General features: G+C 43.6%; 1 protein-coding gene across 1 annotated transcript; it reads left to right on the top strand.

Annotated features, from left to right (window-relative positions):
- The first annotated feature begins 5,008 nt into the window (after nt 1–5,008).
- LOC116678947 (uncharacterized) lies at nt 5,009–8,849 on the top strand. The gene is made up of 3 exons (XM_032508684.1): nt 5,009–5,066; nt 7,489–7,762; nt 8,146–8,849. The coding sequence occupies exons 2-3, from the start codon at nt 7,489–7,491 to the stop codon at nt 8,595–8,597; spliced, it is 726 nt and encodes a 241-aa protein (XP_032364575.1). The 5' UTR covers nt 5,009–5,066; the 3' UTR covers nt 8,598–8,849.
- The last annotated feature ends 4,190 nt before the right edge of the window (nt 8,850–13,039 follow it).

Below are 13,039 nucleotides of genomic sequence, written 5' to 3'. Positions count from 1 at the left end.
ACCTGCTCTTTATGGAAAGACCTGGGAGATAAATAACATCCCAGAGTCCGGTCTAGACCTGCTCTTTATGGAAAGACCTGGGAGATAAATAACATCCCAGAGTCTGGTCTAGACCTGCTCTTTATGGAAAGACCTGGGAGATAAATAACATCCCAGAGTCCGGTCTAGACCTGCTCTTTATGGAAAGACCTGGGAGATAAATAACATCCCAGAGTCCTGGTCTAGACCTGCTCTTTATGGAAAGACCTGGGAGATAAATAACATCCCAGAGTCCGGTCTAGACCTGGTCTTGATGGAAGGACCTGGGAGATAAATAACATCCCAGAGTCTGGTCTAGACCTGCTCTTTATGGGAAGACCTGGGAGATAAATAACATCCCAGAATCTGGTCTAGACCTGCTCTTTATGGAAAGACCTGGGAGATAAATAACATCCCAGAGTCCTGGTCTAGACCTGCTCTTTATGGAAAGACCTGGGAGATAAATAACATCCCAGAGTCCTGGTCTAGACCTGCTCTTTATGGAAAGACCTGGGAGATAAATAACATCCCAGAGTCCTGGTCTAGACCTGCTCTTTATGGAAAGACCTGGGAGATAAATAAAATCCCAGAGTCCGGTCTAGACCTGCTCTTTATGGAAAGACCTGGGAGATAAATAACATCCCAGAGTCCTGGTCTAGACCTGCTCTTTATGGGAAGACCTGGGGGATAAATAACATCCCAGAGTCCTGGTCTAGACCTGCTCTTTATGGGAAGACCTGGGGGATAAATAACATCCCAGAGTCCTGGTCTAGACCTGCTCTTTATCTGTTTGAGTCTTTTTTATTAATGAAACGGTGACTAAAAGTGATTCAAAAGGGGGGGGGGGGATATGTTACTGATACCGATTGATCATTTTTTACATTTTTTAATATTTCATTTTTAAAGCCTCTGATGTAATCGTGACTTTAGGAAAATAATAAAAAGATAAATAAATGACTTTCATGCAGCGTGGTTTTTCCGTTACAGTTCTTCTATCTTTTACATTTATAGTAAACACGATGTTAAAGCTGCTTCACCTCCCCGACTAACACCACCCACAGCACCACCCTACATCCAGGACTGGATTAGTTCCCACCACATGGCGATGAAAGTACCCGCTGTGTTTGAGTTGGTATCTTCCACTTACCTGTAATAAAGGTGTTCACCTGGTACTTCCTCCACTGAGACCACCTCCGACTGCAGACAAACCTCAAACAGAAAGGGACAAAGTGACTATTAATTCATTATTGTTCATTCCTTCTAGAAACATATATGCTTGGACCACATTAAGACGGTCTGAGACACATAGGACCACATTAAGACGGTCTGAGCCACATAGGACCACATTAAGAGACGGTCTGAGACACATAGGACCACATTAAGAGACAGTCTGAGCCACATAGGACCACATTAAGACGGTCTGAGCCACATAGGACCACATTAAGAGACGGTCTGAGCTACATAGGACCACATCAAGAGACGGTCTGAGCCACATAGGACCACATTAAGACAGTGTGGGCCACATAGGACCACATTAAGACGGTCTGAGCCACATAGGACCACATTAAGAGACGGTCTAAGCCACATAGGACCACATTAAGAGACGGTCTGAGCTACATAGGACCACATCAAGAGACGGTCTGAGCCACATAGGACCACATTAAGACATGGTCTGAGCCACATAGGACCACATTAAGACAGTGTGGGCCACATAGGACCACATTAAGAGACGGTCTGAGCCACATAGGACCACATCAAGAGACGGTCTAAGCCACATAGGACCACATTAAGACGGTCTGAGCCACATAGGACCACATCAAGAGACGGTCTGAGCTACATAGGACCACATTAAGAGACGGTCTGAGCCACATAGGACCACATTAAGAGACGGTCTGAGCCACATAGGACCACATTAAGACGGTCTGAGCCACATAGGACCACATTAAGACGGTCTGAGCCACATAGGACCACATTAAGACGGTCTGAGCCACATAGGACCACATTAAGAAGGTCAGAGACACATAGGACCACATTAAGACGGTCAGAGACACATAGGACCACATTAAGAGACGGTCTGAGACACATAGGACCACATTAAGACGGTCTGAGCCACATAGGACCACATTAAGACGGTCTGAGCCACATAGGACCACATAAAGAGACGGTCTGAGCCACATAGGACCACATTAAGAGACGGTCTGAGCCACATAGGACCACATTAAGACGGTCTGAGCCACATAGGACCACATTAAGAGACGGTCTGAGCCACATAGGACCACATTAAGAAGGTCAGAGACACATAGGACCACATTAAGATGGTCTGAGCCACATAGGACCACATTAAGAGACGGTCTGAGTCACATAGGACCACATTAAGACGGTCTGAGCTACATAGGACCACATTAAGAGACGGTCTGAGCCACATAGGACCACATTAAGACGGTCTGAGCCACATAGGACCACATTAAGACGGTCTGAGCCACATAGGACCACATTAAGAGACGGTCTGAGCCACATAGGACCACATTAAGACGGTCTGAGCCACATAGGACCACATTAAGACGGTCTGAGCCACATAGGACCACATTAAGACGGTCTGAGCCACATAGGACCACATTAAGAAGGTCAGAGACACATAGGACCACATTAAGACGGTCAGAGACACATAGGACCACATTAAGAGACGGTCTGAGCCACATAGGACCACATTAAGACGGTCTGAGCCACATAGGACCACATTAAGACGGTCTGAGCCACATAGGACCACATTAAGAGACGGTCTGAGCCACATAGGACCACATTAAGACGGTCTGAGCCACATAGGACCACATTAAGACAGTCTGAGCCACATAGGACCACATTAAGATGGTCTGAGCCACATAGGACCACATTAAGACGGTCTGAGCCACATAGGACCACATTAAGAGACGGTCTGAGCCACATAGGACCACATTAAGACGGTCTGAGCCACATAGGACCACATTAAGACGGTCTGAGCCACATAGGACCACATTAAGAGACGGTCTGAGCCACATAGGACCACATTAAGACGGTCTGAGCCACATAGGACCACATTAAGACAGTCTGAGCCACATAGGACCACATTAAGATGGTCTGAGCCACATAGGACCACATTAAGAGACGGTCTGAGCCACATAGGACCACATTAAGACGGTCTGAGCCACATAGGACCACATTAAGAGACGGTCTAAGCCACATAGGACCACATTAAGACGGTCTGAGCCACATAGGACCACATTAAGACGGTCTGAAGACGGTCTGAGCCACATAGGACCACATTAAGATGGTCTGAGCCACATAGGACCACATTAAGAGACGGTCTGAGCCACATAGGACCACATTAAGACGGTCTGAGCCACATAGGACCACATTAAGAGACGGTCTGAGCCACATAGGACCACATTAAGATGGTCTGAGCCACATAGGACCACATTAAGAGACGGTCTGAGTCACATAGGACCACATTAAGACGGTCTGAGCCACATAGGACCACATTAAGAGACGGTCTGAGCCACATAGGACCACATTAAGAAGGTCACAGCCACATAGGACCACATTAAGACGGTCTGAGCCACATAGGACCACATTAAGACGGTCTGAGCCACATAGGACCACATTAAGAGACGGTCTGAGCCACATAGGACCACATTAAGACGGTCTGAGCCACATAGGACCACATTAAGACGGTCTGAGCCACATAGGACCACATTAAGAGACAGTCTGAGCCACATAGGACCACATTAAGAGACGGTCTGAGCCACATAGGACCACATTAAGAGACGGTCTGAGCCACATAGGACCACATTAAGACGGTCTGAGCCACATAGGACCACATTAAGACGGTCTGAGCCACATAGGACCACATTGAGACGGTCTGAGCCACATAGGACCACATAGGACCACATTAAGAGATGGTCTGAGCCACATAGGACCACATTATTTCAGCCTTGTGGACGTAAACCCGCAGAAGTAGACTCATTCACTGGGGTCTGTGTGCGCTTTGACGTTTCGTTTTGGGGGCAACATGAGGACAACATGAGGACAACAGGAGGACCACCTGAGGGCAACATGAGGACAACATGATGACAACATGAGGACAACATGAGGACAACCGGAGGACCACCTGAGGGCAACATGAGGACAACATGATGACAACATGAGGACAACATGAGGACAACAGGAGGGTTAATGTGAGGGTACATGTTATTACCCAAATGACAGGATACACGTCCATATGTGTCCATATGTGTCTATGTGTGTCTATGTACGTCCATATGTGTCTGTATGTGTCTATATACGTTCACGTGTTCATATGTGTCTCTATGTGTCCATATGTGTCTATATAGGTGCATATGCGTCCATGTGTCTATATACGTCCATATGTGTCCATGTGTGTCCATATACGTTCATATGTGTCTATATACGTCCATATGTGTGTATATGTGTCCATATGTGTCCATATGTGTCCACATGTGTGTATATGTTTCTATATACGTCCATATGTGTCCATATGTGTCCATATGTGTCTATAAACGTCCATATGTGTCCATATGTGTCTATATGTGTCCATATGTGTGTATATGTGTCCATATGTGTCCATATGTGTCCACATGTGTGTATATGTTTCTATATACGTCCATATGTGTCCATATGTGTCCATATGTGTCTATAAACGTCCATATGTGTCCATATGTGTCTATATGTGTCCATATGTGTGTATATGTGTCCATATGTGTCCATATGTGTCCACATGTGTGTATATGTTTCTATATACGTCCATATGTGTCCATATGTGTCCATATGTGTCTATATGTGTCTATATGTGTTGCACATGTGAAACTGAAAGTACCCGCTCTGTCCTCGCACAGAGGGCGGGACAACAGGGCTACACCATTATTCAGCAGAGGTGGGGGGGGGAGTTGGTATCTCCCACCAGCTCAAGATAAAGGATTCACCCCGGGACTTCCTCCACTCAGAGCTCCTCCACCCGGTGTCTGCTAACACACCTCCAACAGGAAAAGGACAAGGTGAGTAATGATTCTCACACACACACACACACACACACCACCACACACACACACACACACACACACACACACACACACACACAAACACACACACACAAACATCAATCACTCTAAGCTTGTGGTTCAGACATGGTTTTGACATTAAGTGCCCGTCTATACAGGGTCAATATATATATGTATATATATATATATCTAGATACATATACATCAAATGGCAGATTAGACATTCTTATAATATGTCACAAATGTCTAATCTGTCATTTGATGTCTGCAGGGGCCCAAACCTTTTCAGACGCCAGTTTTTGGTTATTTTGAAAGTGTAAATGATGAAATAAAATCTAACTTTTTGTGACATATTATACAAATGTCTAATGTGTCATTTGATCCTTTTGGAGATTTTTCCATCATTTCTTGCCTTCTTTATGCTCATTAATACACACTTTTACCTGGGGGGCCCAAACTTTACAACCCCACTGTGTATGTATATATATGTGTCTGTATATATGTGTATATATGTGTATATATGTATGCTTTTTCCTTTTATTTTATTGATTTCCTCTTTCCTGGACTCAGTTCCAAAGAAATGACGTTCTCGGCTGAAATCTGAACGAACAACAGTGGCAGGAAAAACTGGTTCTCTTTCTCTGGAAGACTTCGAGAAATCAACACCCTCATCTGAAGTCTCTTTATATAGACCTTAGTGGTCCCTAATACTGGATCTGAAGTCTCTTTATATAGACCTTAGTGGTCCCTAACACTGTATCTGAAGTCTCTTTATATAGACTTTAGTGGTCCCTAATACTGTATCTGAAGTCTCTTTATATAGACCTTAGTGGTCCCTAATACTGTATCTGAAGTCTCTTTATATAGACCTTAGTGGTCCCTAATACTGTATCTGAAGTCTCTTTATATAGACCTTAGTGGTCCCCTAATACTGTATCTGAAGTCTCTTTATATAGACCTTAGTGGTCCCCTAATACTGTATCTGAAGTCTCTTTATATAGACCTTAGTGGTCCCTAATACTGTATCTGAAGTCTCTTTATATAGACCTTAGTGGTCCCCTAATACTGTATCTGAAGTCTCTTTATATAGACCTTAGTGGTCCCTAATACTGTATCTGAAGTCTCTTTATATAGACCTTAGTAAATGTTAATATAATATATATTTGATTATACAGGTGTCCAAACTGTAGCAGACGCCATTTTGTTGTTTTCTGTTATTTTGAAAGTGTAAATGATGAAATAAAATCTAACCTTTTGTGACATATTATACGAATGTCTAATCTGTCATTTGATGCATTTTGGAGATTTTTCCATCTTTTCTTTCTTCTTTATGCACATTAATACACATTTTTACCTGGGGGGCCCTAACTTTAAACCCCACTGTACGTATACTATATAATATATATATATATATATATATATATATATATATATATATATATATATATATATATATGTATATAGTGAGGAAAATAAGTATTTAACACCCTGCTATTTAACAAGTTCTCCCACTTAGAAACCATGGAGGGTCTGATGTCCTCGTAGGTGCATGTCCACTGTGAGAGACATGTCCTCTGTGAGAGACATGTCCACTGTGAGAGACATGTCCACTGTGAGAGACATGTCCACTGTGAGAGACATGTCCTCTGTGAGAGACATGTCCACTGTGAGAGACATAATCTAAAAAAACATCCAGAAATCACAAAGTATGATTTTTTAAACTATTATTTGTATGAAACAGCTGCAAATACTTATTTGTATGATGATTGTATTATTTGTATCAGACAAATAAATAGTTCAAAAATCATACATTGTGATTTCTGGATGTTTTTTTTAGATTATGTCTCACAGTGGACATGTCTCTCACAGTGGACATGTCTCTCACAGTGGACATGTCTCTCACAGTGGACATGTCTCTCACAGTGGACATGTCTCTCTCAGTGGACATGTCTCTCTCAGTGGACATGCACCTACGGTGACTATTTCAGACCCTCCATGATTTCTAAGTGGGAGAACTTGCAAAAAAGCAGGGTGTTAAATACTTGTTTTCCTCACTGTATACATATATATATATATATATATACATGTGTGTATATATGTATATATACATACATACCCCCAACTGCTCGGGCGCCCTTCCTTGGGCAGCCCCCCCCCCACTCTGACATCTCTCCATTAGTGCATGTGTAGTACTGAGCATGTGTGTGTAGTTCAGGCCTGTGTGTAATTTGTGTAATAACAGAGTGGAAATTGTGATTTCCCCTTGTGGGAGAAATGAAGATTTTATCATTATTATTATAATTATTATTATAAATGCCAGTAACTAATTTGTTTCATCTGGTGAAGCCGTCAGTGTGATGTTGAGAGTTTCCCGGTCAGTTTTAACCCTTTAGTTCATTTGTCTCTCTCTGCGTTGCAGATGTCACTTGATGAAAGATGGAGGAGAGCCCTGAGATCCATCCTGGAGCTGCTGACTCCCTCAGACTTCACTGATATGCTGTTCTACCTGGACCAGATCCCTCAGGGAGTGAAGACCAACAAGACCAGAGAGGAGATCCCTGATCTAGTCATCCAGTACTATGGGACAGTAAACTCCATCTCTGAAATATATGAGATAATGAGGGAGATACCGAGGAGGGACGCTGCAGTCCAGGACCTGCTGCGCCCCTTTGTGGAGGAACTGAAGGAACAAGGTTGGAAGATATATGATTGAATTTATATAGATTGTTTATTTTTGTCTTCCCTTAGTGGTCCCCTAATACTGTATCTGAAGTCTCTTTATATAGACCTTAGTGGTCCCCTTATACTGTATCTGAAGTCTCTTTATATAGACCTTAGTGGTCCCCTAATACTGGATCTGAAGTCTCTTTATATAGACCTTAGTGGTCCCTAATACTGTATCTGGAGTCTCTTTATATAGACCTTAGTGGTCCCTAATCCTGTATCTGAAGTCTCTTATGACATCATAAAGGGACATTTTCACCCCATGGGCCCTTTAAGAACTAACAGTATATTAAGAGATTAATACACAACAAGAATTCTCCATCAGATATGACTGTCTCCATTTCTTTTTCAGCAGAGAACAGCGTCCCAGCGAGGGCAGCGGGCAGCGTCCCAGCAGCGGGCAGCGTCCCAGCAGCGGGCAGCGTCCCAGCAGCGGGCAGCGTCCCAGCAGCGGGCAGCGTCCCAGCAGCGGGCAGCGTCCCAGCAGAGGACAGCGTCCCAGCAGCGGGCAGCGTCCCAGCAGAGGACAACGTCCCAGCAGAGGAAAAGCTGTTAAAAGTCCGGAAAGAGTTCATAAAAAGAGTGTCTGGTCCAGTTCTGAACCAGCTCCTGGACCAACTCCTGGAGGGTCGTTTCATAATTGACGAGGAGATGCAGTCCGTCTTAACTAATAAAACCAGCGAGGCCAAAGCCCGAGAAGTGATCGACCTGGTTCGGAGAAAGGGGAATAAAGCCAGCGCCCTTCTGATCCAGACTCTCTGTGACGTCGATAAACCCGTAGCAGAGGAGCTGAAACTAATCTGAAGCTAAGGAAAGAAACTATGGAGGATTGACATCTTTTAATTAGAATCAATGTTAACCCTCATGTTGTCCTCATGTTGTCCCCATCTTGTCCCCATGTTGCCCTCATGTTGTCCTCATGTTGCCCTCATGTTGCCCTCATGTTGTCCTCATGTTGCCCTCATGTTGTCCCCATGTTGTCCCCATCTTGTCTTCATGTTGTCTTCATGTTGTCCTCATGTTGTCCTCATGTTGTCCCCATGTTGTCCCCATGTTGCCCCATGTTGTCTTCATGTTGTCCTCATGTTGTCCTCATGTTGTCCTCATGTTGTCCCCATGTTGTCCCCATGTTGCCCTCATGTTGTCCTCATGTTGTCCTCATGTTGTCTTCATGTTGTCCCCATGTTGTCTTCATGTTGTCCTCATGTTGTCCTCATGTGTCCCCATGTTGTCCTCAATGTTGTCTTCATGTTGTCCCGCATGTTGTCCTCATGTGTCTTTCATGTTGCCCCCATGTTGTCCTCATGTTGTCCCTCATGTTGTCTTCATGTTGTCCTCATGTTGTCCCCATGTTGTCCCCATGTTGTCTTCATGTTGTCCCATGTTTGTCCTCATGTTGTCTTCATGTTTGTCCCCATGTTGTCTTCATGTTGTCCTCATGTTGCCCTCATGTTGTCCTCATGTTGTCCTCAGTTGTCCCCATGTTGTCCTCATGTTGTCCTCATGTTGTCCTATATCAATGTTCTTTTTAATTCCCCAAAATAACATGATTGATTCCAACGCTCTTGCCAAGTACAAATCTCTACTTTCATTAATTTTGGGTCTTATTTATTTTATAGCATTGTAAAACAAAGTGAAGTGTTGTTGAAATAGTGTTGAGTAAAAGTTGATATATTCCAGTCTTTGATTATCATCAACATCCATTCCTTTAATTTTAGTCTCAATAATTCCTAATTTCTGCTTTTCTAACTCAAACATTAGGTATAATTTCCTATTAATGAGGTTTATTGACCATAAATTCCAAAAATAAATAAAACTAAAGTTAATAAGTTAGTGTTACGTAGTGTTGGAAACGTCAAAAAAATGACAGACATTGAAAAAAAGGGACAAAAACGTAAGATTAGTTAAAAAAAAATCGACATAAAGCGTCACCAAAGTGTTGATTTTCCATGTTGACTTGAAGACAACCCGAGGGTTAATAACCTGTTTTATTAATAACCTGTTTTATTAAGTAATGACCTGTTTTATTAAGTAATAACCTGTTAAGTAATGACCTGTTTTATTAAGTAATAACCTGTTTTATTAAGTAATAACCTGTGTTATTAAGTAATAACCTGTGTTATTAAGTAATAACCTGTTTTATTAAGTAATAACCTTTACAACATCTGATGTAATTGTTACTTTATAAAAATAAAAAGAGAAACAAAATAAACCATGAAATGTCTGGAGAGTTTTTGCAAAGAAATGGAGAAATCAAGTCTATATACATATAAAATTACATATACATGCATATCTATACATGCATATATTTATATATATATATATACACAGGGAGGAAAATAAGTATTTAACACGCTGCTATTTTGCAAGTTCTCCCACTTAGAAATCATGGAGGGTCTGATGTCCTCGTAGGTGCATGTCCACTGTGAGAGACATGTCCACTGTGAGAGACATGTCCACTGTGAGAGACATGTCCTAAAAATACAAATCCAGAAATCACAATGTATGATTTTTATTAACTATTTATTAGTATGATACAGCTGTAAATAAGTATTTGAACACCTGTCTATCAGCTACAATTCTGTCCCTCAAAGACCTGTTAGTCTGTCTTCATATGTCCCTCAAAGACCTGTTAGTCTGTCTTCATAATGTCCCCCCACTCCATTTTATTATCCTAAATTAGATGCACCTGTTTGAGGACGTTAGCTGCAAAAGACACCTGTCCCCCCCATACAATCAGTAAGATCCACTACTAACATGGCCAAGACCAAAGAGCTGTCCAAAGACACTAGAGACTAAACTGTCCCCCTCACACCAGGCTGGACAGGACTACGGGGACATGTCCAAGCAGCTTGGTGAAGACAGTTCCACTGTTGGAGCAATCATTAGAAAATGGAAGAAGCTAAACATGACTGTCCATCTCCCTCGGACTGGGGCTCCATGCAGGATCTCACCTCGGGGGGTCTCAATGATCCTAAGAAAGGAGACAAACCAGCCCAGAACTACACGGGAGGAGCTGGTCCAGGACTTGGAAAGAGCTGGGACCACCGTTTCCAAGGTTACTGTTGGTAACACACTAAGACGTCATGGTTTGAAATCCTGCATGGCCCGGAAGGTTCCCCTGCTTAAACCAGACCAGTCCAGGCCCGTCTTAAGTCGCCAACGACCATCTGGAGGATCCAGAGGAGTCATGGGAGGACGTCATGTGGTCTGATGAGACCAGAATAGAACTTTTTGTCCTGATTCCACTAACCGTGTTGGAGGAAGAAGAATGATGAGGACCATCCCAAGACCACCATCCCTACTGTGGAGCATGGGGGGGTAGCATCATGCTGTGGGGGTGGGGGGGGGGGGGGGGGTTTTCTGCACATGGACAGGGGGACTGCCTGTATTAAGGAGAGAGGACCGGGCCACCTTTTGCAAGATTTTGGGAACAACCTCGTTCCCTGAGGACAACATAGGATGACATGAGGACGACATGAGGACAATGAAGACACATGAGCAACATGAGGACGACATGAGGACGACATGAGACTACATGAGGACACATGAGGACAACATGAGGACAACATGAAGACAACATGAGGACAACATGAGGACAACATGGGGACAACATGGGGACAACATGATGACAACATGAGGGCAACATGAGGACAACGGATGATGAATGGGAAAAACATGAGGACAACATGAGGACACATGGGGACAACATGAGGACAACATGAGGGCAACATGAGGACAACAGGAGGATGACATGAGGACGACATTAGTACCGACATGAAGACAACATGGTACGACATGAGGACGACATGAGGACGACATGAGGACGACATGAGGACCACATGAAGACAACATGAGGACAACATGAGGACAACATGGGGACAACATGAGGACAACATGAGGGCAACATGAGGACAACAGGAGGACAACATGAGGACAACAGGAGGATGACATGAGGACAACATGAGGACAACAGGAGGATGACATGAGGACGACATGAGGACAACATGAGGACAACATGAGGACAACAGGAGGATGACATGAGGACGACATGAGGACGACATGAAGACAACATGAGGACAACATGAGGACAACATGGGGACAACATGAGGACAACATGAGGGCAACATGAGGACAACAGGAGGACAACAGGAGGATGACATGAGGACAACATGAGGACAACATGAGGACAACATGGGGACAACATGGGGACAACATGAGGACAACATGAGGGCAACATGAGGACAACAGGAGGATGACATGAGGACAACATGAGGACAACATGAGGACAACATGGGGACAACATGGGGACAACATGAGGACAACATGAGGACAACATAAGGGCAACAGGAGGACAACAGGAGGATGACATGAGGACGACATGAGGACAACATGAGGACAACATGAGGGGTAATGAATCATCACTTTCAAAGGGTGTGCTCTGCACAACAAGTACTTTTACCTTTAGTACTTTTTGTTTTGCTGCTAAAACATCCATAATTTCACTAGAACTGAATTTAAAGTGGAGTTTTTTGTAGTACTTTTACTTTTAGTACTTTCACTTGAAGTAGGCTACTTTTACTTGTAGTATTTGACTTGTAGTATTTACTTGTAGTTGTGTATTCTTCTTCCACCACAGACGGACCAAACTGCTGACTGGGTGGAGGGAACATGTTGTTACCCAACTGACAGGATATACGTCCATATATGTCCATATGTGTCCACATGTGTTGAACATGTGAAAGTGAAAGTACACGCTCTGTCCTCGGCCAAAAGGCGGGAAAACAGGGCTACACCATTGTTCAGTAGAGGGGGGGGGGGACTGTGAGTTATGAACAGGATGTTTTTGATGTTAAGGATTATCAAAGTCATTTATAAGATGTTTGATGTTTCCAAAGACATGTAGGTGTGTGGTTTGAGCTGCGTGGAGCAGCAGCAGGTCGGAGGACGGGGGGGGGGGGGGGATTGGTATCTCTCCCACCCAGCTCAAGATAAGGATCAACCCCATGACTTCCTCCACTCAGAGGTCCTCCGCCCAGTGTCTGCTAACAGAGCTCCAACAGGAAAGGACAAAGTGAGTATTGAGAGAGGAGAGAGACACACACACAACACACACACACACACACACACACCACACACACACACACACACACACACACACACACACACACACAACCAATCACTCTAAGCGTGTGGTTTGAACAAAGAAAAAGTCTGAGACCACATTCAGATCTGGTTTTGACATC

Source organism: Etheostoma spectabile, unplaced genomic scaffold (genome assembly GCF_008692095.1).
Source record: "Etheostoma spectabile isolate EspeVRDwgs_2016 unplaced genomic scaffold, UIUC_Espe_1.0 scaffold00008789, whole genome shotgun sequence".
Taxonomy (NCBI): Eukaryota; Metazoa; Chordata; class Actinopteri; order Perciformes; family Percidae; genus Etheostoma; species Etheostoma spectabile.
This window is presented reverse-complemented; position numbering and strand designations above follow the sequence as displayed.

What these genes read in the sequence shown, in the direction of transcription:
- LOC116678947 (XM_032508684.1), top strand. Translation starts at nt 7,489, where the DNA reads ATGTCACTTGATGAAAGATGGAGGAGAGCCCTGAGATCCATCCTGGAG. An exon ending in GGAGGAACTGAAGGAACAAG is followed by an intron (nt 7,763 to 8,145) that starts GTTGGAAGATAT and finishes TTTCTTTTTCAG; the next exon opens with CAGAGAACAGCGTCCCAGCG.